At 47.5% G+C, this 24097-nt stretch overlaps 2 protein-coding genes and 1 long non-coding RNA gene across 5 annotated transcripts in view; 1 reads left to right on the top strand and 2 right to left on the bottom strand.

Moving 5' to 3' along the window:
- LOC143764545 (uncharacterized) overlaps positions 1–3441 on the top strand; it is a 42545-nt gene extending 39104 nt beyond the window's left edge. The window contains exon 3 of the long non-coding RNA XR_013213222.1: positions 1983–3441. This is a non-coding gene — a long non-coding RNA (uncharacterized LOC143764545). The remainder of the gene's footprint in view (positions 1–1982) is intronic.
- The window catches only part of LOC143764528 (prostaglandin reductase 1-like), a 374831-nt gene that overhangs the window by 126726 nt on the left and 224008 nt on the right, over positions 1–24097 (bottom strand). The gene's annotated exons all lie outside the window — the stretch shown is intronic.
- The window catches only part of LOC143764511 (prostaglandin reductase 1-like), a 162876-nt gene that overhangs the window by 126726 nt on the left and 12053 nt on the right, over positions 1–24097 (bottom strand). For all 3 annotated transcript variants that reach the window (XM_077250146.1, XM_077250139.1, XM_077250155.1), the window contains 2 exons: positions 3911–3956; positions 1116–1175 (listed from right to left, as the gene is read on the bottom strand). In XM_077250146.1, the coding sequence (XP_077106261.1) occupies positions 1116–1175; positions 3911–3956 (106 nt within the window). The remainder of the gene's footprint in view (positions 1–1115; positions 1176–3910; positions 3957–24097) is intronic.

The raw sequence follows: 24097 nt of genomic DNA, 5'->3' as shown, positions 1-24097 counted from the left end.
CCATACAGGGAGACGCAGGCACGCACCCTACACAATGGCGGCACTTGACAGCAGTGGAGGACAATGATGATTCCAGAATTCGCAGCAGACTGTGCCCGTCGCTCATTGGTCGAGGCCGGCTGGCCTCGACCAATCAGAGACTGTGCCCATCGCTGATTGGTCGAGGCCCAGGTGGCCTCGACCAATCAGCGACATGGTATTTCCAGGACAGACAGACAATTAAACCATTAGACAATTATATATATATAGATAACATAACAAAGAGAGGCAAACAACTTAGCAGAAAAAAAGCGATTAAAAACACATGTGCAAAAAATAAAAAATGAAATGAAAAACAACTTTTTTTTCATCAGTGAAAAAAATTGATGAAACTAATGACACTCTGAAAGAAATCTGATAAAACTCAGTTTTTTCACATATGAGAAAAACTGATGTCTGAATGAGACCTTCGATTGGCTACCATGTCATGGGTTGTAAACATCTCTGTTATGTTGCTCACAAAGGATCATGGATAAAGGATCAACAAGATCTCTGGAGATGGACTTGTATGTTTTTCAACAATTTAGTTTCTCAAGTCTTTAGACAGTTCTCTTTTCCTCTGTAAGTTCTTCATTCACACACGGACACCCAATGCAAAGATTGAGTCAACTTCTCCCCTTTTTATCTGGTTTCAGGTGTGATTTTCATGTTGTCCACACTTGTTACTTGCCACAGTTGAGTTTGAATGAGCATCACATGCTTGAAACAAAGTTGTTTACCTACAATTTTGGAAAAGTGCCAACAATTTTGTCTGGCCTATTTTGGGGATTTTGTGTGAAATTTTGTCCAATTTGCCTTATTTCTCTGTTTTATGTGTTGTTCCAATACATACAAAGGAAATAATTATATGTATAACTAAACATGTTTAATTGTAATAATTTTCTGTGAGAAATATTTCATTTTATGAGACAATGTCAAGGGTGCCAACACTTTCGACCTTGGCTGTATATGTCTTATTGTCCATGGTGATAATGTAAAGCACTGTGGAATATGATGAAACATGATGGCGCTATACAAGTATGGAAAATAAATAAATAATTGTTACAGATATATCATGTTGTTAGAAGTGGGTTTACCTGGCAACCTGTGATCCCATCATGACATCACCATCTTTTAATGCATATCTACTGTATAATCTGAAAGCAGAAGCTAGTTTAGATAGACATATCCTCCTTATAGCTTTGCAATAATCATGGTCTCTGAATAAGACCAGCATTTTATCATAATGTCTAGTAAAATATAATATTTTTGTGCACAGTTTACTCAATTTACTTGTTTAAAAGGTTGCCTAAGATAACCACATTACATAAGGTCCCTTAGCAATGAGTTGTAAATTCTGTGAATAGTTTTCACCAAGTGTTCAGGATCTCTGCAGTGCCACCACGGGAGAAATGTATCATTACACAGTGCACATTTAAAGAGTATATGTCACCCCATTTGAGCATTTTTAGATAATAATATGAGCATATAAGGCTGAAACTAGTCATACCCGTATTACTCCTTGATGATGCCTTGTTCATTAAAAATCCTCTTTTTTTGTTTTGATCTTCCAGACTTTTGGGGCACATGCTGCCCGGAAGACAAGACTGCCTCCTCTCTCATTATGCTAGATTTTTCCTCCCCCCTCTTCTCTGTTTGCCACTGACGGCAGGTGCGATGCCGGAAATCCAATGCCTGTACATTCTGCCTGCCGTCTCTCCTGTGCACTGTTCCACCCATCTCAGGGCAGTGACTTCATTTTTCCTTTGCGCATGTGCCTGACAGTCACTGTCACTTCCGGTCCCAGTACAGTCACTGTCACTTCCGGTCCCAGTACAGTCACTGTCACTTCCGGTCTCAGTACAGTCACTGTCACTTCCGGACCCAGTACAGTCACTGTCACTTCTGGTTCCAGTGTTCTCCGGTGCTCTAAAAAATTGAACACCCAACTTTTGTCTTTTCAGAGCCCTGGAAGACACTGGGACCAGAAGTCACAGGTGCAGGATTTACAGCCGCACACCTGACAACAAGGCAAGCAGAGAAGAGGGTGCAGGAGAAATCTAGGATAATGAGACAGGCGGCAGTCTTGTCTTCCGGGCAGCATACGCCCTAAAGTCTGGATCAAAACAAAAAGATGATTTTTAATGAACAATGCACAAAGAAGGCAGACAGGTTTCACTAGTTTTAGCTTTATACCACCTGTATGCCCTTATTAGCGAAAAATGCTCAAATTGGGTAACAGATTCCCTTTAAATTGGTAAGTTGTATGTGTAATGCAGGAGAGCGATGGATGCTCTTCATCTATCCTTTCCACTTTTCCTGTTGTGGATTCCGAACAGAGAGCCCTACTGTATTAATGAAAGGGTGTATGAAAACTGTTTTCCTCCTTAAACCTTATATAAAGGACAAGTATCATCAGCAAATGACCTATAATTTAAATCTAATTTTTATGCTAAATGTATTTTTCATTTGATATTTCATGTCACTATCTATATTGAAGTGTAACTGGCACTTTATAAAAAATATTTAATATTTATAGGCTCTGAGTAATGTTGCTGATTGGTGAGTATCCGGGTTCCAGAAATAGGTCAAAACACCATTCTGAAGTCCATAGCTCCTATAGGAGCTCTGTGAGAGTGAATGACTTACTATTGAGCCCATTCACTGCTCTGTGCGTGCAGCTCATGCAGAAGCTACACACTTTAAAGTTGTGTTTTGACTTATCGGTGGGGGTCTCAAAACCTGAAAAACTATCCATCAGAAACACCACCCATAACCTAATATAAAAAAGTTGTATAAAGTGACAGTTACATGTTAAAGCTAGGTTTCACACTGGTCAATAGTCTCTACTTACTTTTGCGCATATGAACATTAGCAGCAATAAACTGACTGACACTATTTGTTTTTCTATAATCACTTTTTGAGCATGCTCTAATCTGGGCAAAAGTCATTGTGAAGGAAGGAGGAGGTGAGCTGGGACCATCACCTATTGTGAATGATGGATTCACTCTTATTTAATGCTTAGGGAGGGGTTACCTAGTCTAGACTTAGGCAAAGTGACTGGTATGCTAATTGGAAGATCAATGTTGTTTTTAAACATAATATGTAGCAATATGAAAAATTGAAAGAAACATTTTTTATTTTAATAAAGTATGTGTAACATAATTTTTTTTATTTAAACAGTAGGTAATTTTCTGATGACACATTCCTTTTAAAGATCACTTGTCAGTATTCTCAAAACATCCATAGCAAAGCATGAGTATCCTTACTTCACTTTATAAGTTGTAACATTTTCCTTTTTTTCCCTACTGGGATAAGATAATTCTTTTTACAACTGAGCGTGCCTATAATGTTCAGAAGGAACAAGCTAAAATAAGCTAAAATAAGCTCTGAATATAAGAGCGACAGTCCCAATACAAACATTGGCACCAGGGCAGTTTCTAGCCCAAAAATGACACAGGGCGAGAGTAGGAAATTTCTCCCCCCCCGCTGTTCATCCAGCGCGGAGCGGAGGTGAGTGGCGGCGCCGAGGTGGCCGCAACCATTATGTGCGGTGCGGGGGGGGGGGCGCGGCGACGCGAGGCGATGATCTGACCGCTCAGCTGTCAGATTTGCAGCTGAGTTCGGGCAGGGCGCGCCCGCGCTCAGCACTGAGCGCGGCATCCGCGCCCCTGACAGCCCTTAAACAGCAGCAGCAGCGGGCAGGGGACCACCGGGGCCCGAGGCCTCTCCTGCGCCCCCCGGCCCCACGGCGCCCCGTGTGGCCGCCCTGCCCGCCCTGTTGAAGAAACGGCCCTGATTGGCACATTCTTTATGGGTTACTTATGTATGCACAGTTCACATATCTTAATGTAAAACCCTCAAATCCATGTATTATACAGTGTTTTCTTACCTCATGTATGGATCCACGCTCCAATACTCAGATTCTAGCAATATCTCTGCAAGGGTGTAACAATAAAAAAGACATTTGGTTTGCATTAAGGATATTTATTTAAAAAAAGCAATTGTGAATGCATCACTTTTAGTGATGGGCGAGCACTAAAATGCTCGGGTGCTCGTTGCTCGGGTCGAGCAAATTGGAATACTCGGGTTCTCGGCCAGAACAACGAGCCCAATGTAAGTCTATGGGAGACCCGAGTATTTTCACCGTGATTCCCCCCCGGGGGTCCTTTTTAAGGTCTAAAAATGTCTGAAAATGATGGAAACACTGCTCAAATGACACAGGGACATGATGGGGATCGCCCCTGGAAGCATTCCTGACTCCTAGTTCACAGCCTTAATCATTTTTTTCCGAGATTCATGCCATTTTTCCTGGAGCCACAAAAAACACATGAAAACGAAACCAAAACGGGTTTTGCTTGGAAATATGTCAAGGTACATCCTTTGTAGGTTAATGACTTGCCTGTAAGGCCAAATATTTAACCCCAGACCGAAAATTTGCTTTCCCACTTAGGCTTAGTTCAGACGCAGCGTTTTTGAAGCGTTTTTCAACTTTAACATTGCTTTCAACCACTACAAATGCATTTGCAGCACCCCAGAGTCCTGGTTGTTGCAGTACTGTGGCTCCGCCACTACGGGGAGCTATGGTACGTCTGATTGCACTAAGGAGTTTCTCTGATCAGGTACACTCACACCACACTTCACACTCCGGCCACCAGGGGGGGTGGTCCTATCTAGTAGGCCACTCCTCACAACTCTGGTAAAACTGGGGGTTGGACAGGAAGACAGGGAGAAGTAGCTGGGAAGAGCTAGTGAGAGGACCTGTCAGGGATGGGATCCTGGCAGACTCCTCAGAGCAGAACTAACCAGTAAACAACGGGAATACAGAAAAGGAGAAATACCAGAAGGGGTCCTGCTGTTAGACCGAGGCAACATCCTTCTGAGGCGCAAACAGTCGGTGGCCGGAACGCCGAGCAAGTAAGAGACTTTAAGTACATTGCAAACCACGGCCGGACAGCTAATTACAGGTTGGCTGTCTCACTTAACACCTAAGCAGACAACGGAGGCAGCTGTGGGAGAGGGGCGACTCTAGGGTCCCGGAAGAACTCCAGGCCTACCCCGTCATACGGGTGCGTCCTACCATATCATCTGGAGGACGGAAAGAACAGTAGAGACAGAAAGAAACAGTTGTGAGGACTATCCCGGGAGCTCAGCAGGGAAGAACTACAACACACAGCGCTAGAAGGTAGTTACTGATTCCCACCTGTAAGGAGGAACTCCTGATGTGTCGTTGGACCGGCCGGTCTCTGAAAACCCAGTTAACAGCGCTCTGGACTGAGGTCTCCAACATCTTCAGTAAAGAGGTAAAGAGACTGCAACCTGGTGTCCTCATTATTTACCGCGACCTGCACCGCTACAACACCACTTATTGCACCGGACGTCCCCCACTGACAGACAGGGCCACGGACCGGGTCTAGCCACCGTGACAACCCCAAGACTGAGACCTAGAGGCCCGGCTCCGGGTACCCCTTGGCCCTGCGGCGGTGTGGGGGCGCTCCAACTTGGCGTCACGAACAGGATTTACTTAAGCCTGAAGAATCAGGTCATGTGTGCCTTGGAACTGTGATTTATCGTGCTTGGACTGTACTTTATTGAGAGAACTGTGTGCTACTGCTTGCCGCGGAAAGTTACCGCCAAAATTCGCCATTGCCGCGCGCGGAGGGAGGAGCCTTAGCTACGTGGGCGGGATCAGCCAAAAGAAGCGCGGAACGGAAAGCGCGGTGAGACGCCAATCCCGGAAGAGGAACTCCGACCTCCAGCAGGTTAGTGGGAGGAAGGGACGGCCATGTCCGAGTCGGGAGGAGAGGAGGTGGCGGTCGCAGCCGCGGACGCAGGGGCAGCTCCGGTCCCCGCAGCGGGCGAAGCCGCGGCCCTAATACCACCACTGGCTGCCGCAGAACCCGCTGCCCCCATCAGCCAGTCGGACACTGCCGCTAATGCGAAAGCCATAATGCCCTTCTCCATGCCCTACCTGCCCGGAGCGGCCTGGCTCCCACGATATTCTGGGGAGGCGCATACGTTCACTGACTTTAAAGAAGGGCTCTGCAGCCTGCTCGAGTTCTATCCCCTAACCGAGCCCCAGAAGGTCCATATGATAACCGGCCAACTCTTTGGGGCGGCTCTGAGAGAAGTGAAATCCTGGCCCGCTGAGGATAAAGGAACTGCACAACAGATTTTTGCCAAGCTTAAAGCCACCTTTGATACTCGCACTGCCACAGAGATTAAACTGACTTTCTATGGATGCAAACAGAGGTCGCAGGATAACTTACGGGACTATGCCCTTAATCTCCAGGAAGCGATGCGGGCCATTAAGCAGAGTGACCCCGGCAGCATGCAGGATGAGGATAAAATCCTGAAGGAGCGGTTCATTGAGGGGCTCCTGTGCAGTCACCAGCGGGGCCAATTGCACTTCCTGGCCATGCAAAATCCAGACTTGACTTTTGCGCAGTTTAAAGATAAAGCTATCCAGGCATTGCAGGAGCGACAGCCCAGCCGCGCAGTACCACCCAGGCGCCCCGCTCTCACCTACCACCAGGAGGTGGCATCGGATACCCCAGTTGCCGCGGAGGCCGACGCCCAGAGCTTCGAGGACGACTCCCCTGCAGGACTCCGTCTCCAGATGCAAGAGCTAACCAAGAGCGTTGCTGCCCTGGCCCGGATGGTGCAGTCCCTACAGGAGGCCCCCAAAGAGAAGATCCAGTTGGCTTCCAGCCCGGAGGATGTCCCTTGGATGCGACGGAGGAGGACTCCGCCGACCAGGAGCCGGCCCGACGATCGCTTCCACCAGGATGGACGACCCATCTGCCGCCGCTGTCACCAGGTGGGCCATCTTGCAAGGTACTGTCCTTTAAACGAGCAACCCCTGGGGCAAAGGGCCAACCCCCAGGAGTAGGACGGTCAGGCCCGCAGCATTGGAGAACCAAGTATATTGGAGGACGACCAGTTCTCCCTGTAGTGATTGATGGAATCCCCTTGAATGCTTTGCTGGACACCGGTTCTCAGGTGACGACTATACCTCACGTGCTCTACAAACGGTATTGGGAGGACGCTGATATTACTCGTGGCCCTGACGATGATTTCACCATAATCGCCAGTAATGGTCAGCCGTTGCCACAAGTGGGGTATAAGGAGGTCACCATCAAAGTGGGGCGGGTGGAATTGAAAGCCCAAGGGATTGTGATTGTAGATATTGATCGTCGAGAATGTAATCCCATGATGACTCTTGGTACTAATGTTATAGAAAATTGTCTTGCAGAAGTGATTGTTTTGTTGCAACAGGTGGCAGAAAACGCTGGCCACAGTGAGCAACGTGCCCTGCAGAAGGAAATCAGGGCTCTGATGCAGAGACAGCAGGTAGAGCTGACTGGTGGCGAGATTGGTCGTGTCACTGTAAGTGATTCAAACCCCATCGCGATACCTCCCAAGAGTGAAATGTTAATATGGTGTCGAGCAGCCATAGGCCTCAGGGGTAGGGACTACCAGGCCTTGGTAGAACCTGTATATTCAGACAATAGGCCTACTGTTCTGACAGCTCGGGGGGTGGTCGACGTCCGACAGGGGAGAGTGCCCGTACGTGTCCTCAATTGTGGGGAGGAAGAGGTCCACCTAACCAAGTATACCACGCTCGCCAAACTGTTCACTGTCAATAATAGTGTAATACAGGCACCTGAACCCTTGGTCCCGTCAAACGTGGCGGAGAACAAAGGTTCTGCAGAGCACTCGAAAGACTGGTGTCGGGAATTGCATGTGGGCACTGACTCTACCCCATCTCATCAAATACAGGGGGCTTACAGGGTGGTACACGAGTACGAGCAGGTATTCAGCAAACACCCCTCAGATTTTGGGCAAGTGAAAGGGATCAAACATCACATCCCCACGGGAGATCACCGACCCATAAAAGAGAGATATCGCCCTGTACCCCCAGCTCATTACCAGTGTGCCAAGGACATGTTACGGGAAATGAAGGAGGCTGGGGTGGTGAGAGACAGCTGTAGCCCCTGGGCAGCTCCGTTAGTCCTTGTTAAAAAGAAAGATGGTACAATGAGGATGTGTGTTGATTACAGGCAGTTGAATCGCATTACACATAAGGACGCATACCCACTACCCAGGATAGAGGAGTCTCTGGCTGCCTTAAAATCTGCTAACTACTTCTCTACCTTAGATCTCACCAGTGGGTACTGGCAGGTTCCTGTAGCGGAGGCGGACAAAGAGAAGACGGCCTTCACGACGCCAATGGGCCTCTGTGAGTTCAACTACATGCCCTTCGGATTGTGCAATGCTCCCGGAACGTTCCAGAGGATGATGGAGAGCTGCCTGGGACACCTGAACTTTGAAACCGTGCTGCTATATCTGGATGACGTCATAGTCTTCTCTAAAACCTACGAAGACCATCTGAAGCACCTGGCCGAGGTGTTTGAAGCCTTGTCCAACTTCGGCCTAAAAGTGAAACCGTCCAAGTGTCATCTGCTGAAACCTAAAGTGCAGTACCTGGGCCATGTGGTGAGCGCTGAAGGAGTGGCCCCAGACCCCGACAAGGTCACAGTGATCAAGGACTGGCCAAAGCCCAGTGACCTCCATGAAGTCCGGCAGTTCCTCGGGCTGGTAGGCTATTACCGGAGGTTCATTAAAGACTTCACCAAAAAGGCCGCACCATTGCAAAACCTGTTGGTGGGCCAACCAAAGAAGACCAGGGGAAAGAACACCCCCTTTGACTGGAACGGGGAGCTGGAGGAATCCTTCACCTGCTTGAAGTCGGCGCTGACGGGGGAAGAGGTACTGGCTTACCCCGAATACGACCAACCGTTTGTGCTGTACACAGATGCCAGTAATGTGGGATTAGGAGCCGTGCTGTCTCAAGTCCAGAAAGGCAAGGAAAGAGTGATCGCTTACGCCAGCAGGAAACTCCGTCCCACGGAAAGGAACCCTGACAACTATAGTTCCTTCAAACTGGAATTCCTTGCCCTTGTCTGGGCAGTGACAGAGAGGTTTAAGCACTACCTGGCCTCTGCGAAATTCACCGTTTTCACGGACAACAATCCGCTAACGCATCTGGATACTGCCAAACTCGGGGCTTTGGAACAGCGGTGGATGGCCCGGCTGTCCAACTACAATTTCACCATCAAATATCGGGCAGGGCACCAGAATGCCAATGCCGATGCTCTGTCCTGAATGCCTAATTTACCTGAAGTGGGAGAAGACCCGGAGGCACTTGAAGAGGTGGAGCTGCCTGCCTTCCATCGCCCCAAAGCCACTCAGAACTCTCACCATGTGAAGAACAGGCACAAAAACCAACCGGATGCCGCGCTGAATCCCCTGCCCCACCACGGATGGGCAGAAACCCAGGATAGTGACCCCGCGGTCCGTCAGGTGAAGGAACTCTTGACGCAGGCTGGCTTGCACCCTGGCCCAGATGATCCACAAGAGACCCAACAGCTGTGGAAGGGGAGAAGCAAACTGTTTATCCATGATGGCAAGTTGTGCAGGAGGAGCATCGACCCACGTACTCATGAATTGGTGTGGCAGATAGTGGTGCCAAGGCGAGATGCGCCCATGGTTCTGGGAGCCTACCATGATGGAGCCGGACACTTCGGATGGAAGAAGCTGGAGAAGCTGCTCCGAGGGAGGTTCTATTGGATTGGCATGAAGAGAACCATTGAGAAGTGGTGTCGGGAGTGTGGTCCATGTAGTCTGCGCAGGAAGGACCGTGACAGTCAACGGGCTCCCCTGCGGCCTATCATCACCAAACGGCCGCTCGAACTGGTCGCGCTGGATCATGTGAAGCTGACACCTAGCCGGTCGGGCTATATCTACGCCCTTACCATCGTGGACCACTACTCCAGGTTTTTGGTGGTTGTGCCTGTCAAGGATCTAACAGCTAGGACTGCCGCTAGGGCCTTCCAGCAGCACTTTTGTAGGCCCCATGGCTACCCAGAGAAAGTACTGACCGATCAGGGGCCTGCATTCGAAGCGGAAGTGTTCCAAGAATTTTGCCAGTTGTACGGGTGTAAGAAGATCAGAACTACACCGTACCACCCTCAAACCAACGGGATGTGCGAGAAGATGAACCAGGTAGTAATCGATTTGTTGAAGACCTTGCCTGTGGAGGAACGGAATCTGTGGCCGACAAAGTTGCCTGACTTAGTGGATATGTACAACCACATCCCAGTAAGTTCCACCAACTGTACTCCAGCGTACCTGATGTGAGGAAGGTCTAGTCGGTTACCCGTTGATCTGGACATGGGGGTCCTAGTACCCGAAGATACCTCGCCGGATGCAGATTGGGATGCAGAAAGGCAGCGAAGGTACCGCGAAGTACAGGAGTGTGTAGAGAGAAGTCTCGCCCAGGCTAGGCAGAAGCAAGAAAGGGACTACAACCAACACGCTCCTGCGATTCCCCTGTCACCTGGTGAGCAAGTGCTTAAGCGAAAGAGGAGGTTACACAAGCTCGATGACCAATGGGAAGCGGAACCGTACACCATCTTGCCATCTGACTTCGACAACACCAAGGTCTGCCTCATCAGTAAGGACAGAGGGGAGACCTCGACAGCGGTATCCAGGGATCACCTTAAGGCCTGCCCCGATAAGCTGAAAGAGAGGGGCACGGCCCCAGAAATCTCCCCGCCGGTAGAAAAGGAGAAGGTGTTCCATACTGTCCTTGGTGACTTTCCCCAGTCCTGGACTCAGATAAATCAGGCCATCGCGGTACCTGTTCTAACGTTTCCACAGCCGGACCCACCAGAAACAATGGTGGTACCAGATCATCCGGTCCCACTACCTCAACAAGCCTTACCTGATGAAGCCATGCCAACCGTTGAACCGGCAAATCCTCCCTCTGCTATCGGTGAATCTGCTGTACCCACTGTTGATAGCAGCAGCTCTGAGAGCCCTAACCTGCCAGTGCTACCCCAACTCACTAGAAGTGTAGCTAGAAGACAGTGCACTACACCAGCGGTAGCAAGCATAGCGGGCCCTGTTAGGCCGATAGCAACCCCTGCGCTGCGAAGGTCCACACGCAGCACTCAAAATCAAACTCCCCTCCGCTACAAACTTTGGAGGTATTAATAAGGGCTGCTATTTAATTGAAAATGTTTGTATATATATCTTTTTGTTACAGGTTTTTAAATGGACAATAGAGTAATGGACGGTGAATTGCTCAAAAACTTTCAAAAAGGGGGCCCCTTTGTTTACCCGGGGTCCCCGCTGTTTCAACCACTGAACTGAGAGTCATAAACTGTGCATGACCTAACTTTTGCAACGTTCAAGAATCCTCACCTCCTGTAAAGGGAAGCATTGTTATGTTCAATTGTTATGCTATTTCAAAAATTTGTGTGTTTTCTGTTAACATGTATTATTGTTCTTGTTTTCCCAGTCCCGGAGTACTGGATTTAACCGGGGGGGAGTGCAGCACCCCAGAGTCCTGGTTGTTGCAGTACTGTGGCTCCGCCACTACGGGGAGCTATGGTACGTCTGATTGCACTAAGGAGTTTCTCTGATCAGGTACACTCACACCACACTTCACACTCCGGCCACCAGGGGGGGTGGTCCTATCTAGTAGGCCACTCCTCACAACTCTGGTAAAACTGGGGGTTGGACAGGAAGACAGGGAGAAGTAGCTGGGAAGAGCTAGTGAGAGGACCTGTCAGGGATGGGATCCTGGCAGACTCCTCAGAGCAGAACTAACCAGTAAACAACGGGAATACAGAAAAGGAGAAATACCAGAAGGGGTCCTGCTGTTAGACCGAGGCAACATCCTTCTGAGGCGCAAACAGTCGGTGGCCGGAACGCCGAGCAAGTAAGAGACTTTAAGTACATTGCAAACCACGGCCGGACAGCTAATTACAGGTTGGCTGTCTCACTTAACACCTAAGCAGACAACGGAGGCAGCTGTGGGAGAGGGGCGACTCTAGGGTCCCGGAAGAACTCCAGGCCTACCCCGTCATACGGGTGCGTCCTACCATATCATCTGGAGGACGGAGAAAGAACAGTAGAGACAGAAAGAAACAGTTGTGAGGACTATCCCGGGAGCTCAGCAGGGAAGAACTACAACACACAGCGCTAGAAGGTAGTTACTGATTCCCACCTGTAAGGAGGAACTCCTGATGTGTCGTTGGACCGGCCGGTCTCTGAAAACCCAGTTAACAGCGCTCTGGACTGAGGTCTCCAACATCTTCAGTAAAGAGGTAAAGAGACTGCAACCTGGTGTCCTCATTATTTACCGCGACCTGCACCGCTACAACACCACTTATTGCACCGGACGTCCCCCACTGACAGACAGGGCCACGGACCGGGTCTAGCCACCGTGACAACCCCAAGACTGAGACCTAGAGGCCCGGCTCCGGGTACCCCTCGGCCCTGCGGCGGTGTGGGGGCGCTCCACATTCACTGGGAAATGTCATTGTAACATTTAACACCCCTAGCTGGCCATGTGGTGTGTGACACATAAGCAGACCCATCTTGTTTCATTTATGAAGGAGGGACTCTTAAAGTCACAGAGCCTATTTTTACTGGTGCATCAGGTGACATTAATCTTCTTAAAGGGCCATTATGAAACAGTGGGTCTCCTAAGCTGTTGTAGCCTATGCTGTGAGTGGATGGGCTGCCAAGAATTACGACGCACCACAATACCCCTGTCATAAGATGTCCAGGGGGGACTCCGGGAAAAGTGTTCCATTGAATTCAAGGCCTGCCCTGCTACCAATTCATATGCCCCCCTTACGCCTGGGAACCCACATACTGGATGTGCCCAGGAAAATCCACTTCACAATATGCATTTTGTACTGTGTACTCCTTTGTTTTACACATTGGAGGCAAGGCCAGCCCTGCTGCATAGTCATATGCACCCCATTAGGCCTTGGAACCCACATACTGGATGGGCCCAGGAAAATCCACTTCACAATATGCATTTTGTGCTCCACACTCCTTTGTTTTATACATTGGCAGGAAGGCAAACCCTGCTGCATAGTCATATGCACCCCATTAGGCCTTGGAACCAACATACTGGATGGGCCCAGGAAAATTCACTCATATTTTTTAATGGTATCATGGTTCCCTCTTTGCACAATTATTTACAGGAGAATTTGGCAATTTTATTTGACCTGTTTTTAACATTAAGGTTCAGATACGGCTTTAAAAAAAGCAAATATTTGCAATACAAGGCAATTTTATTGCAAACTACAAAATTCAAGGAATAGTATGATTGAATAGTGTGAGTGAGTACACTTTTGTATGTGTTAACATACACAGGTTAATAAGTACAGATAAGGATTAAATAAATATAGTGATTACCTATATATGAAGATGAACTACATAGAGTATAGTTAGATTATCGCCAAGAGGCTTTTAAACATCATCTGTCTGGAATATCAGAGAAGCGAAACCAAGACACAGAACCCCTGGGAGATTACCTACACTGTGTCGGGGTGGTCTTTAAGTCAGACCCTCAGGGATATTGGATGGTTGCCAGATATGAGGATGCTCGAGCAATGATGGGACAGAGACAGATGTAATCTGTTTCAGATGCCATAAAGTTTACTGGTTACATGCAGTCAGTTATATATTCTTTTGAGTAGGCGTATACATTATGTTTGTATGCGAATCAGCTGTTTATTACATATGAGATCATTCTTAATTCATCAGGTGATCCTTACATAAGAAGTGAACTGTGGACAGATATGTAAGGTCCCAAGATTCATCTGATTAGCCTCACCCTGGTACAGTATGCAGCCCTGTCAGCAGTTCTAATGAAAGGTCAGAATGACATAGCAAAAGCTGGACATGTTTAGACATGTCTTGCTAGACTAAGAAGTATATATGTGAATTAAAAGGATATGTCAAGGTGGTCCCTGATTTCCCCATCAACTGCATGGGCATCCCCAATTTTGCAGGAATCAGCACACTGTACATTTACAGGTACCCCAGTTTTGGCATCTGTCTTAGTCATGTTTCTCTGGTCTTATATAGTGAATAACACTATTTAGTAACTCTAGTTTCACCCATGCATTCAAGTGGCCACTTTTCAAGGTTGGATGAAACTGAGATATCATGGAGTCATCAGATGAGGGGCCATAAACTCCTAGAAAATAAAAGCCTCAAGGATTTAGATCAAACCACCACCGGCTTAGTTTCAGTAAACCTTAAGGTACCTTCACATTAAGCGACGCTGCAGCGATAGCGACAACAATGCCGATCGCTGCAGCGTCGCTGTTTGATCGCTGGAGAGCTGTCACACAGACCGCTCTCCAGCGACCAACGATGCCGAGGTCCCCGGGTAACCAGGGTAAACATCGGGTTACTAAGCGCAGGGCCGCACTTAGTAACCCGATGTTTACCCTGGTTACCAGCGTAAAATGTAAAAAAAACAAACAGTACATATTACATTCGCGTCCCCCGGTGTCCGCTTCCTGCACTGACTGAGCGCCGGCCCTAACAGCAGAGCGGTGACGTCACCGCTGTGCTGTACTTTCACTTTCACTTTACGGCGCTCAGTCAGTGTGGGAAGCGGACGCTGGGGGACGCGAAGGTGAGTATGTAGTTTGTTTTTTTTACATTTTACACTGGTAACCAGGGTAAACATCGGGTTACTAAGCGCGGCCCTGCGCCCTGGCCCTGGTTACCAGTGTAAAACATCGCTGGTATCGTTGCTTTTGGTGTCAAACACGACGATACACGCCGGTCTGACGACCAAATAAAGTTCTGAACTTTGTTCAACGACCAGCGATATCACAGCAGGATCCTGATCGCTGCTGCGTGTCAAACTAAACGATATCGCTATCCAGGACGCTGCAACGTCACGGATCGCTAGCGATATCGTTTAGTGTGAAGGTACCTTTAATGTTTTACAATGACAAACAGCAAACATATAGAGGCTTAGAACTGTTTGTGAAGTGAATAAACAAACATTTATCAAGATTGTGTCACTATGAGCATTGTCTGTCACATCTTTGTTTTACAAGAAATGCAGCTATGTGATTGTCTGAATGCATTCGGTATACAGTATTTCAATATTGTTTACAAATCGCCATTTGTATATTCTCCATTTGTACATTTGAGGCAGACAAAGTTAAAGGGAACCTGTCACCCCGTTTTTTCCGTATGAGATAAAAGTACCGTTAAATAGGGCCTGAACTGTGCATTACAATAGTGTATTTTGTGGACCCTGATTCCCCACCTATGCTGCTGAAATACGTTACCAAAGTCGCCGTTTTCGCCTGTCAATCAGGCTGGTCTGGTCAAATGGGTGTGGTGACATCGCTGTTCCTTCCCCCAGATCTTGCTTATTTTTCCGTTGGAGGCGTAGTGGTTTGCGCATGCCCAAGGCCCGAATCCACTTCATAGGTGTGGAAAAAGAGCGCGATCTGCGCTATTCCCCTGGTGATGGGTGGGGGCGGCCATCTTCCTGTGGCCGCACGTGCGCAGATGGAGCGCTCTGCTGCCCACGGCTTCAGGAAAATGGCCGCGGGATGCCGCGCGTGCGCAGATGGAGATCGCGGCGGCCATTTTCCTGAAGCAGAGTTCGCATCTCGGCTTCAGGAAAATGGCCACCGCGATCTCCATCTGCGCACGCGCGGCCACAGGAAGATGGCCGCCCCCACCGATCACCAGGGGAATAGCACAGATCGCGCTCTTTTTCCACACCTATGAAGTGGATTCGGGCCTTGGGCATGCGCAAACCACTACTCCACCAACGGAAAAATAAGCAAGATCTGGGGGAAGGAACAGCGATGTCACCACGCCCATCCGACCAGACCAGCCTGATTGACAGGCGAAAACGGCGACTTTGGTAACGTATTTCGGCAGCATAGGTGGGGAATCAGGGTCCACAAAATACACTATTGTAATGCACAGCTCAGGCCCTATTTAACAGTATTTTTATCTCATACGGAAAAAACGGGGTGACAGGTTCCCTTTAAGGCTTGCAAAGAGAGAAACAAATATAGTGGACAAAGCTATATTTTTAATGAACTACTGAGGTAAAGTAACAGCATTGCTTTATCAAGTTTATATGAAGTGTATTGTGTCCAAAGTTAACAACCAGGCAACACAAAAAGGAGCTTTTCAAGTGAGCTCTTTAAGGTACACAAATGTTATGATTATGAAGTGTTTGCCAACAAGGATGTGGTTTCACCAGTGGGGGGGGTACCTTTTGTAAAAATAGACTAGTGCCATCCCAGCCCCCCTTGACCAAACTTCACCGGCCTATAACAGTACAAAGCACATTCACCCTGGTGATCTAGTGGCAGTTAAACAAGAGACATTGCAGGAGACAGAGTTAAGAAGTAGGTCCAATGGAATGCCATGCCCAGTTCCCCAATGTGGTGTCCTTTTTGGACTGATTAAAGTAGTGCCATTACAGCCCCCTTGGCCAAAATGCACCGTACAGAGCACGTTCACCCTGGTGATCTAGTGGCAGGTACAGGACAGATTGCAGGAGACCGAGTTAAGAAGTAGGCCCAAAGAAATGTCATGCCCAATTCCCCAATGTGCTGTCCTTTTAGAACTTAAAAATATAGTGCCTTCACAGCCCCTGTGCCCAAAAATCACCGGCCTATAACAGTACTGATCACTTGCACCCTGGTCATCTAGTGGCAGTTAACGGACACATTGCAGGAGACAGACTTAAGAAGTAGGCCCAATGTAATGTAATGCCCAATTCCCCAATGTGGGGTCCTGTTTTTACAAAATGAAATAGTGCCTTCACAGCCCCCGTGCCCAAAAATCACCGGCCTATAACAGTACTGAGCACGTGCACCCTGGTCATCTAGTGGCAGTTAAAGGACACATTGCAGGAGACAGACTTAAGAAGTAGGCCCAATGTAATGTCATGCCCAATTCCCCAATGTAAAATCCTTTTTTTAAAAAAAAGAAAAGAGTGCCATCACAGACCCCTTGGCCAACATGCACCATACAGAGCATGTTCATCCTGGTGATCTAGTGGCAGGTACAGGACATATTGCAGGAGACAGAGTTAAGAAGTCGGCCCAATGTAATGTCATGCCCAATTCCCCAATGTAAAATCCCTTTTTAAAAAAAAGAAAAGAGTGCCATCATAGGCCCTTGGCCAACATGCACAGTACAGAGCACGTTCACCCTGGTGATCTAGTGGCAGGTATAGAACAGATTGCAGGTGACAGAGTTAATCAGTAGGCCCAATGTAATGTCATGCCCAATTCCCCAATGTAAAATCCTTTTCTTTTTAAAGAAAAGAGTGCCATCACAGGCCCTCAGCTAACATGCACCGTACAGAGCATGTTCTCCCTGGTGATCTACTGGCAGGTACAGGACAGATTGCAGGAGACCGAGTTAAGAAGTAGGCCCAAAGAAATGTCATGCCCAATTCCCCAATGTGTTGTCCTTTTTTAAAAAATAAAAGAGTGCAATCACAGCACCCTTGGCCAAAATGCACCGTACAGACCACATTCACCTTGGTGATATAGTGGTTCTGGATGCGGAGGATGAGGATAAGGAGGAGGATAAAAACAAACAGACCAAATCTGGAAGCATATACCCATGTGTGGTTGTGAATAGGTGCATGAGAATACACCTCTCCAAAACACAGAATGTATTTGAGGTTATGTTTCACTGGTTTCACTTGGTGGTGTACAGAAGTCTTTCCCAATCCAGGCCTTGTTCATTTTGATAAAAGTCAGCCTGTCAGCATTTTCAGTTGACAGGCAGATGCGCTTATCTGTTATAATTCCACCAGCGGCACTAAAAACCCTCTCTGACAGAACGCTAGCAGCAGGGCAGGCCAGGACCTCCAAGGCGTAGAGAGCCAGTTCATGCCACGTGTCCAGCTTGGATACCCAATAATTAAAAGGCACAGAGGAATCATGGAGGATGTTTGTACGATCTGCAAGGTACTCCCTCACTATCTTCCAAACATTGCACTTCTTGTGACAGCACCCCTTGCCTCTGTACCGCCACGATGGGAGGGTCTGAGAAAACTGTCCCAGAACTTGGCCAATATTCCCCTGCCTGAGCTGGATTGTACTTCTGTCTCTCTCGCTTGGAGTCCTTGGTTGTACAACAAACTCTGATGTGTGCTGCCAGCATTCTCACATGGGAATTTTTAAAGTAATTCCGCTACAAGGGCCCTGTGGTACTACAACATTTTTGTACACCTCTCTGCCTCAGGCAGAAGATATTGAAAGTTCTCCTTGTAGCGTGGGTCTAGAAGTGTCACCAACCAGTAAAGAGTGTCACCCAAAATTTTGATAATCCGAGGATCATGTGAAATGCAGCGCAACGTAAAGTCAGCCATGCGTGCCAGACTGCAAACAGGCAAGACTTCCATGTCCTCACCAACAGGATGACTGACCATGCTGTCCCCCTCATCCTCATCCTCCTCCTCCTCCCTGTCCTCAGGCCATCCCCGCTGAACAGAAGCTAATACAGATGTGTTTGTAGAACCGTCTATAGCACATGAAAGTAGTTCCTTGTTCCTCCTCCTCCTCCTCTTCATTGCCTACCAATCCACGTTGAGAAGACATGAGGCTGGGCTGAGTGTATTTCCCCGGTATGTTTCCTTGCTCCATGTCCTCGTGCTCCGCCTGCAATGCATCCTCTTTGATTGTGAGCAGAGAGTTTTTCAGAATGCTGAGAAGCGGGATGGCGATGCTAATTATGGCATCATCGTCGCTCACCATCTTGGTGCAGTCCTCAAAATTTTGGAGGATGTTACATATGTCTGACATCCATGTCCACTCCTGAGGTCTTATATGTGGAGTCTGACCTGAAATTCGACTGCCTTGTTGATGTTGGTAGTCAACAACGGCCCTCTTCTGCTCACAAATCCTTTCCAACATATGCAGCGTAGAGTTCCAACGCGTGGGGACATCGCACAACAGTCAGTGAGCTGGAAGCTGAAAACGCTGCTGAAGCACGGCAAGGGCGGCTGAAGCTGTAGCTGACTTTCTAAAATGGGCAGACAGATGGCGTACTTTCACTTGCAGATCCGGAAGCTCCGGGTAGCTTTTCAGAAAACGTTGAACCACGAGGTTGAGCACATGGGCCAAGCAAGGTACATGTGTGAGCTCACCTTGCCTCAGAGCCGACACCAGGTTATGGCCATTGTCACACACGACCATGCCTGACTATAGGTTCAGCGGTGTCATCCAAAAATCTGACTGCTCTTTCAGCGCTGTCCATACCTCTTCTGCATTGTGCGGTTTGTCACCTATGCAGATTAGCTTCAGCACAGCCTGTTGCCGCTTGGCTGAGGCAGTGCTGCAGTGCTTCCAGCTTCTGACTGATGTGTTGATTTCAGACATGGAGGATGAAGAGGAGGAGGTGCAGAAGCTGTAGACTGTGGGGCAACCCTGATTGACATAGGACCAGCAATCCTCAGAGTGGGGAGGGTGTGTTCCATCCCAAGGTCGGACTGGGTCCCGGCTTCCACTATGTTAACCCAGTGTGCCGTCATTGAGATGTACCGTCCCTGCCCACAAGCACTTGTCCACGTGTCCGTGGATAGGTGGACTTTCCCGGTAATAGCATTGTTGAGGGCACGGCTAATGTTGTGGGACACATGCTGGTGTAATGCCGGTACGGCACACCGGGAGAAATAGTGGCGTATAGAATTATCACACAGTATCACACAGCCAAAAAATAAGTACACCGGCCTCCAATGGCAAAATTTGGAGCAGAGATATATGACAGCTGTAACAGAAATACCACACTGGCAAATCTGTGGCCTTTCAAATTTTTTTGGCCCTAAATAGTGCTGTATAGAATTTGAGTATCACACAGCCACAAAGTAAGTACACCGGCCTCCAATGGCAAAACTTGGAGCAGAGACAGGGCCGGACTGGGACTAAAATTCAGCCCTGGCATTTGAAGTTACACAGGCACACTTGTTACATGGTGAGTCTGTATAATAACTTTGTACACTTGTAGGCAGGGCCAATTTTAGGCAAAGAGGGGCCCTAGGCAAAGTTTAAAATGGGGCCCCAAATAACATGTTGCACATCACACAAAAGCATTTCGGTTGTATTTACAAGCGCTGAGTTTGATGAGTTTTGATCAACAATACTGAAGTTGTTCATCGCTTGTTTCCCGGCCTCTTTCCACCAGCTGAGGAATAATGATGGGACAAAACGATCACTAATAGATCACTATGTCTTCCTGGAGCAGAACAATATTGTATCATACAATTATTAGGTTCTGTAGAAGGATGTAGATCTGGGAATTTATTATGATGGAATATAGGAATATAGGCTGAACTGGATGGACAAATGTCTTTTTTCGGCCTTACTAACTATGTTACTATGTTACTATGTTACTAACAGATCACCATACAGTATCATGTTATCAGCAGCACATCTACAGTTTACACCTGCGATGTGCTGCTGAGAACAATGATTTTTGTTCCAGCAAAAACAATCTGAATATTTAATGGAAGGAAGCTGAAGCACCACTGTAATTGGTATTCGAGGGGAGCAGACCACAAAAACTCCCTCTACATGCCCTTTAGGCCACACAGGATAGCTCCAAACAAAGATGTATACAAACAAACGGAGCAGAAATATCCACAACAACATAGTTGTATATAAAAGCAAAAAGTTTATTCAATACAACTCATAAACATCAATATATATATGTACACATACTGCCGCAAGTGCTGTAAGCACTCTGCAGATACAGAGAGGTAACACAAAAGGGAAAGAATGGTAGCCAAACACGAGGAGGGAAAACACAAGGTACTGTGTCCCTTAGACCCCCTTACATCCGTAGGGTACCCAGCCCAAGACCATCATACTAACATACAGGGTCCTTCGGTATCCCCTTCTCACAACCAGTAAGAAACTGGTGCAGAGAAAAATAAATAAATAGTATTTTCAGTCAGGCTTACCCATAGTGAAATCTTGAAGAGGGTTCCCTTTCCTAGTGTGGCTCCCCTGGATGCGCATTTCGCGTTGTCGCTTTCTCAACAGGGTTAGTGTGTAACCGTTCTCATGCTGTTAAAATACTAAAATGACCGGAAATGACGCCGCCAAATCGGCGCATGCGCAGTGGCATCCGGATCGCGTCATCGGCTGGGTCGTCATAGCAGGGCGGGCGTAAGGGGGAAAAACCTCCCATAGACGTCATATGACGCTCCCCTGCTATTGCAGACGAACACAGCAGAAGACGCACTCCCCGGGCGACAACGGGCATGCGCGCACCTGGCGTCCATTTTTTTATTTACAGGTTTTATTTACAGTTACAGGGTACTGCGATGGGCGCGGCGTGTGCCCCGTCATATGCAAACCTCTTTCTGGGATTCTGGGAGAGGTACATCTTCCAGGGAGACGGGGCACACGCCGCTGACCCAGTGGTGGGCTGGTTTCGCTACATCGATGATGTTCTGATGATCTGGAATGGTGGCGAAGCCAGCCTATCCAATTTTATGCAGTAATTAAATCATAACAATTTTAATTTAAAGTTTACTTATTCTTGGCACAAAACCACTATTGATTTTTTAGATATTACTTTGTGTGTAGCCGGGGATGGGTCTATTGAAACGGATCTTTATAGAAAAGAAACATCTGTTAATTCGTTATTACACGCATCCTCGGCACACAACTATTCTGTTATTAAGGCCATCCCAGTTGGGCAATTTTTGAGGAACAGACGGGTGTGCTCTACTGAAGCCCGCTTCGAGAGGCAGTCTGCCATCCTATCGGAGCGCTTTCAGGCAAGGGGGTACAGTCGCCGGAGCATCAGGGCAGGGTATGGAAGGGCTAAGTCCACACGGAGGGAGGACTTATTAGCACAGGGGAGGAAAGCGAAGTCTGATGATGGGTCTGGGGTCAGGTTCATATCAACTTCAAACTGCCAGTGGCACCGCATCCGAGAAATATTGAAGAGGCACTGGTCTGTATTACAGACCGATACAGTATTGGCCTCACATTTAACAGAATTTCCTCTCATGACCCAACGGAGAGGTAGGAATCTGAGAGACAATCTGGTGAGGAGCCACTATGTAGCCAAAAATATAAATAAAAATAAAAACTTCTTGGATGTGGGTAGCCCGAGACAGGGGTGCTATCCATGCGGCTCATGTGTCGCGTGTCCGAATATCCTTAGATGTGGGACCTTCAAGACCTCAGATGGGAGCAGGGAGTTCAAAATAAGGGAATTCATCTCATGCAGTACAGCTTGTGTTGTGTACTGTGCAACGTGCCCCTGTTCCCTAATTTATGTGGGTCTCACATCTAGGGAATTAAGAATTCGGACGCGCGAGCATGTACGTGACATCATTGCTGCAAAAAAGGCAGTGGATGTGGCAGGTTTAAAAGCCCTACCTAGACACTTCCGGAAGTTTCATGGATGTGACCCCAGAGGCCTGAAAATAAGAGGCATAGAGAGGATACATGGAGGGGTCAGGGGTGGCAATACCACCAAAACACTTGCACAACGTGAGTGTAGATGGATTGTCACCCTTGATACCGTAGCTCCAAAGGGGTTGAATGAGAAACTAAGTTTCGTCCCTTTTCTCTGATATGCCTGATATTCAGAATACGGTTTCTATCCCCTGGTCCCGTTGCGCCTGTGTGGCATTGGACATTTTGAAATTTGAGATTTGAATAAATGGGACTTGTTAGCCCTAGTATTCTCTGCTCTTGAGTGAACTCACCATTCTGTTTTTTATTCTTTTAATATTAAATGCTCTTGTGTTTGTTTAATTTTTAGTTTACACTAGCACGTCTATGGCCGTGGATGATGTTTGGGCTGCCTAACATACCTTTCCTCCATGCAACAATACCACTTGTTATCTTGAGAAGCTACAGAGAGAAAAGGAGAAAAAGCTGGCACTAATGAATAATTGGAATGTTGATGTTATGTATTCCATGTTTATAAATATTATCACTGTATGCACATGTCACTTTATGCACTTCTTTATATATGTCTTACTGAAGTTTTATATAGTTGGAGACTTGTGTTATACTTGCACAACTATGTTAGTTGTATTGGATATTTTTATCTCCCATGTGCACTGGATCGTTGTATATAATAGCACGATACACTTATCTTTCTTATTTTATTCACTTTCATGGCGGGTAGGAGTATGCAGCCCTTTAATCTTTCCAAACATGGCCGCTGTTGCGGTCTTCTTAAAAATGGACGCCAGGTGCGCGCATGCCCGTTGTCGCCCGGGGAGTGCGTCTTCTGCTGTGTTCGTCTGCAATAGCAGGGGAGCATCATATGACGTCTATGGGAGGTTTTTCCCCCTTACGCCCACCCTGCTATGATGACCCAGCCGATGACGCGATCCGGATGCCACTGCGCATGCGCCGATTTGCCGGCGTCATTTCCGGTCATTTTAGTATTTTAACAGCATGAGAACGGTTACACACACTAACCCTGTTGAGAAAGCGACAACGCGAAACGCGCGTCCAGGGGAGCCACACTAGGAAAGGGAACCCTCTTCAAGATTTCACTATGGGTAAGCCTGACTGAAAATACTATTTATTTATTTTTCTCTGCACCAGTTTCTTACTGGTTGTGAGAAGGGAATACCGAAGGACCCTGTATGTTAGTATGATGGTCTTGGGCTGGGTACCCTACGGATGTAAGGGGGTCTAAGGGACACAGTACCTTGTGTTTTCCCTCCTCGTGTTTGGCTACCATTCTTTCCCTTTTGTGTTACCTCTCTGTATCTGCGGAGTGCTTACAGCACTTGCGGCAGTATGTGTACATATATATATTGATGTTTATGAGTTGTATTGAATAAACTTTTTGCTTTTATATACAACTATGTTGTTGTGGATATTTCTGCTCCGTTTGTTTGTATACAACAATCTGAATATGCAGCATTTTACTTGATTAGTAAAATACACCCCATAGTCCTCCATATATTATAATGTGCACCACAGTCCTGCATATAGTATAATACACTCCCTATAGTCCTCCATATATTATAATACACTGCTCAGTCCTCCATATAGCATAATACACGCCTCATAGTGCTCCATATAATACAATTCACTTCCCATAGTATAATGCACCCCATAATTCTTCATATAGTATAACGTATTCCACATAGTCCTCAATACAGTATAATGCAGCCCACATATAGTATAATGCAGCCACCACCCTA

Source organism: Ranitomeya variabilis, chromosome 1, assembly GCF_051348905.1.
Source record: "Ranitomeya variabilis isolate aRanVar5 chromosome 1, aRanVar5.hap1, whole genome shotgun sequence".
NCBI classification, from domain to species: Eukaryota; Metazoa; Chordata; class Amphibia; order Anura; family Dendrobatidae; genus Ranitomeya; species Ranitomeya variabilis.
The sequence above is the reverse complement of the archived record's forward strand: the minus strand, read 5'-3'. Positions and strand labels throughout refer to the sequence as shown.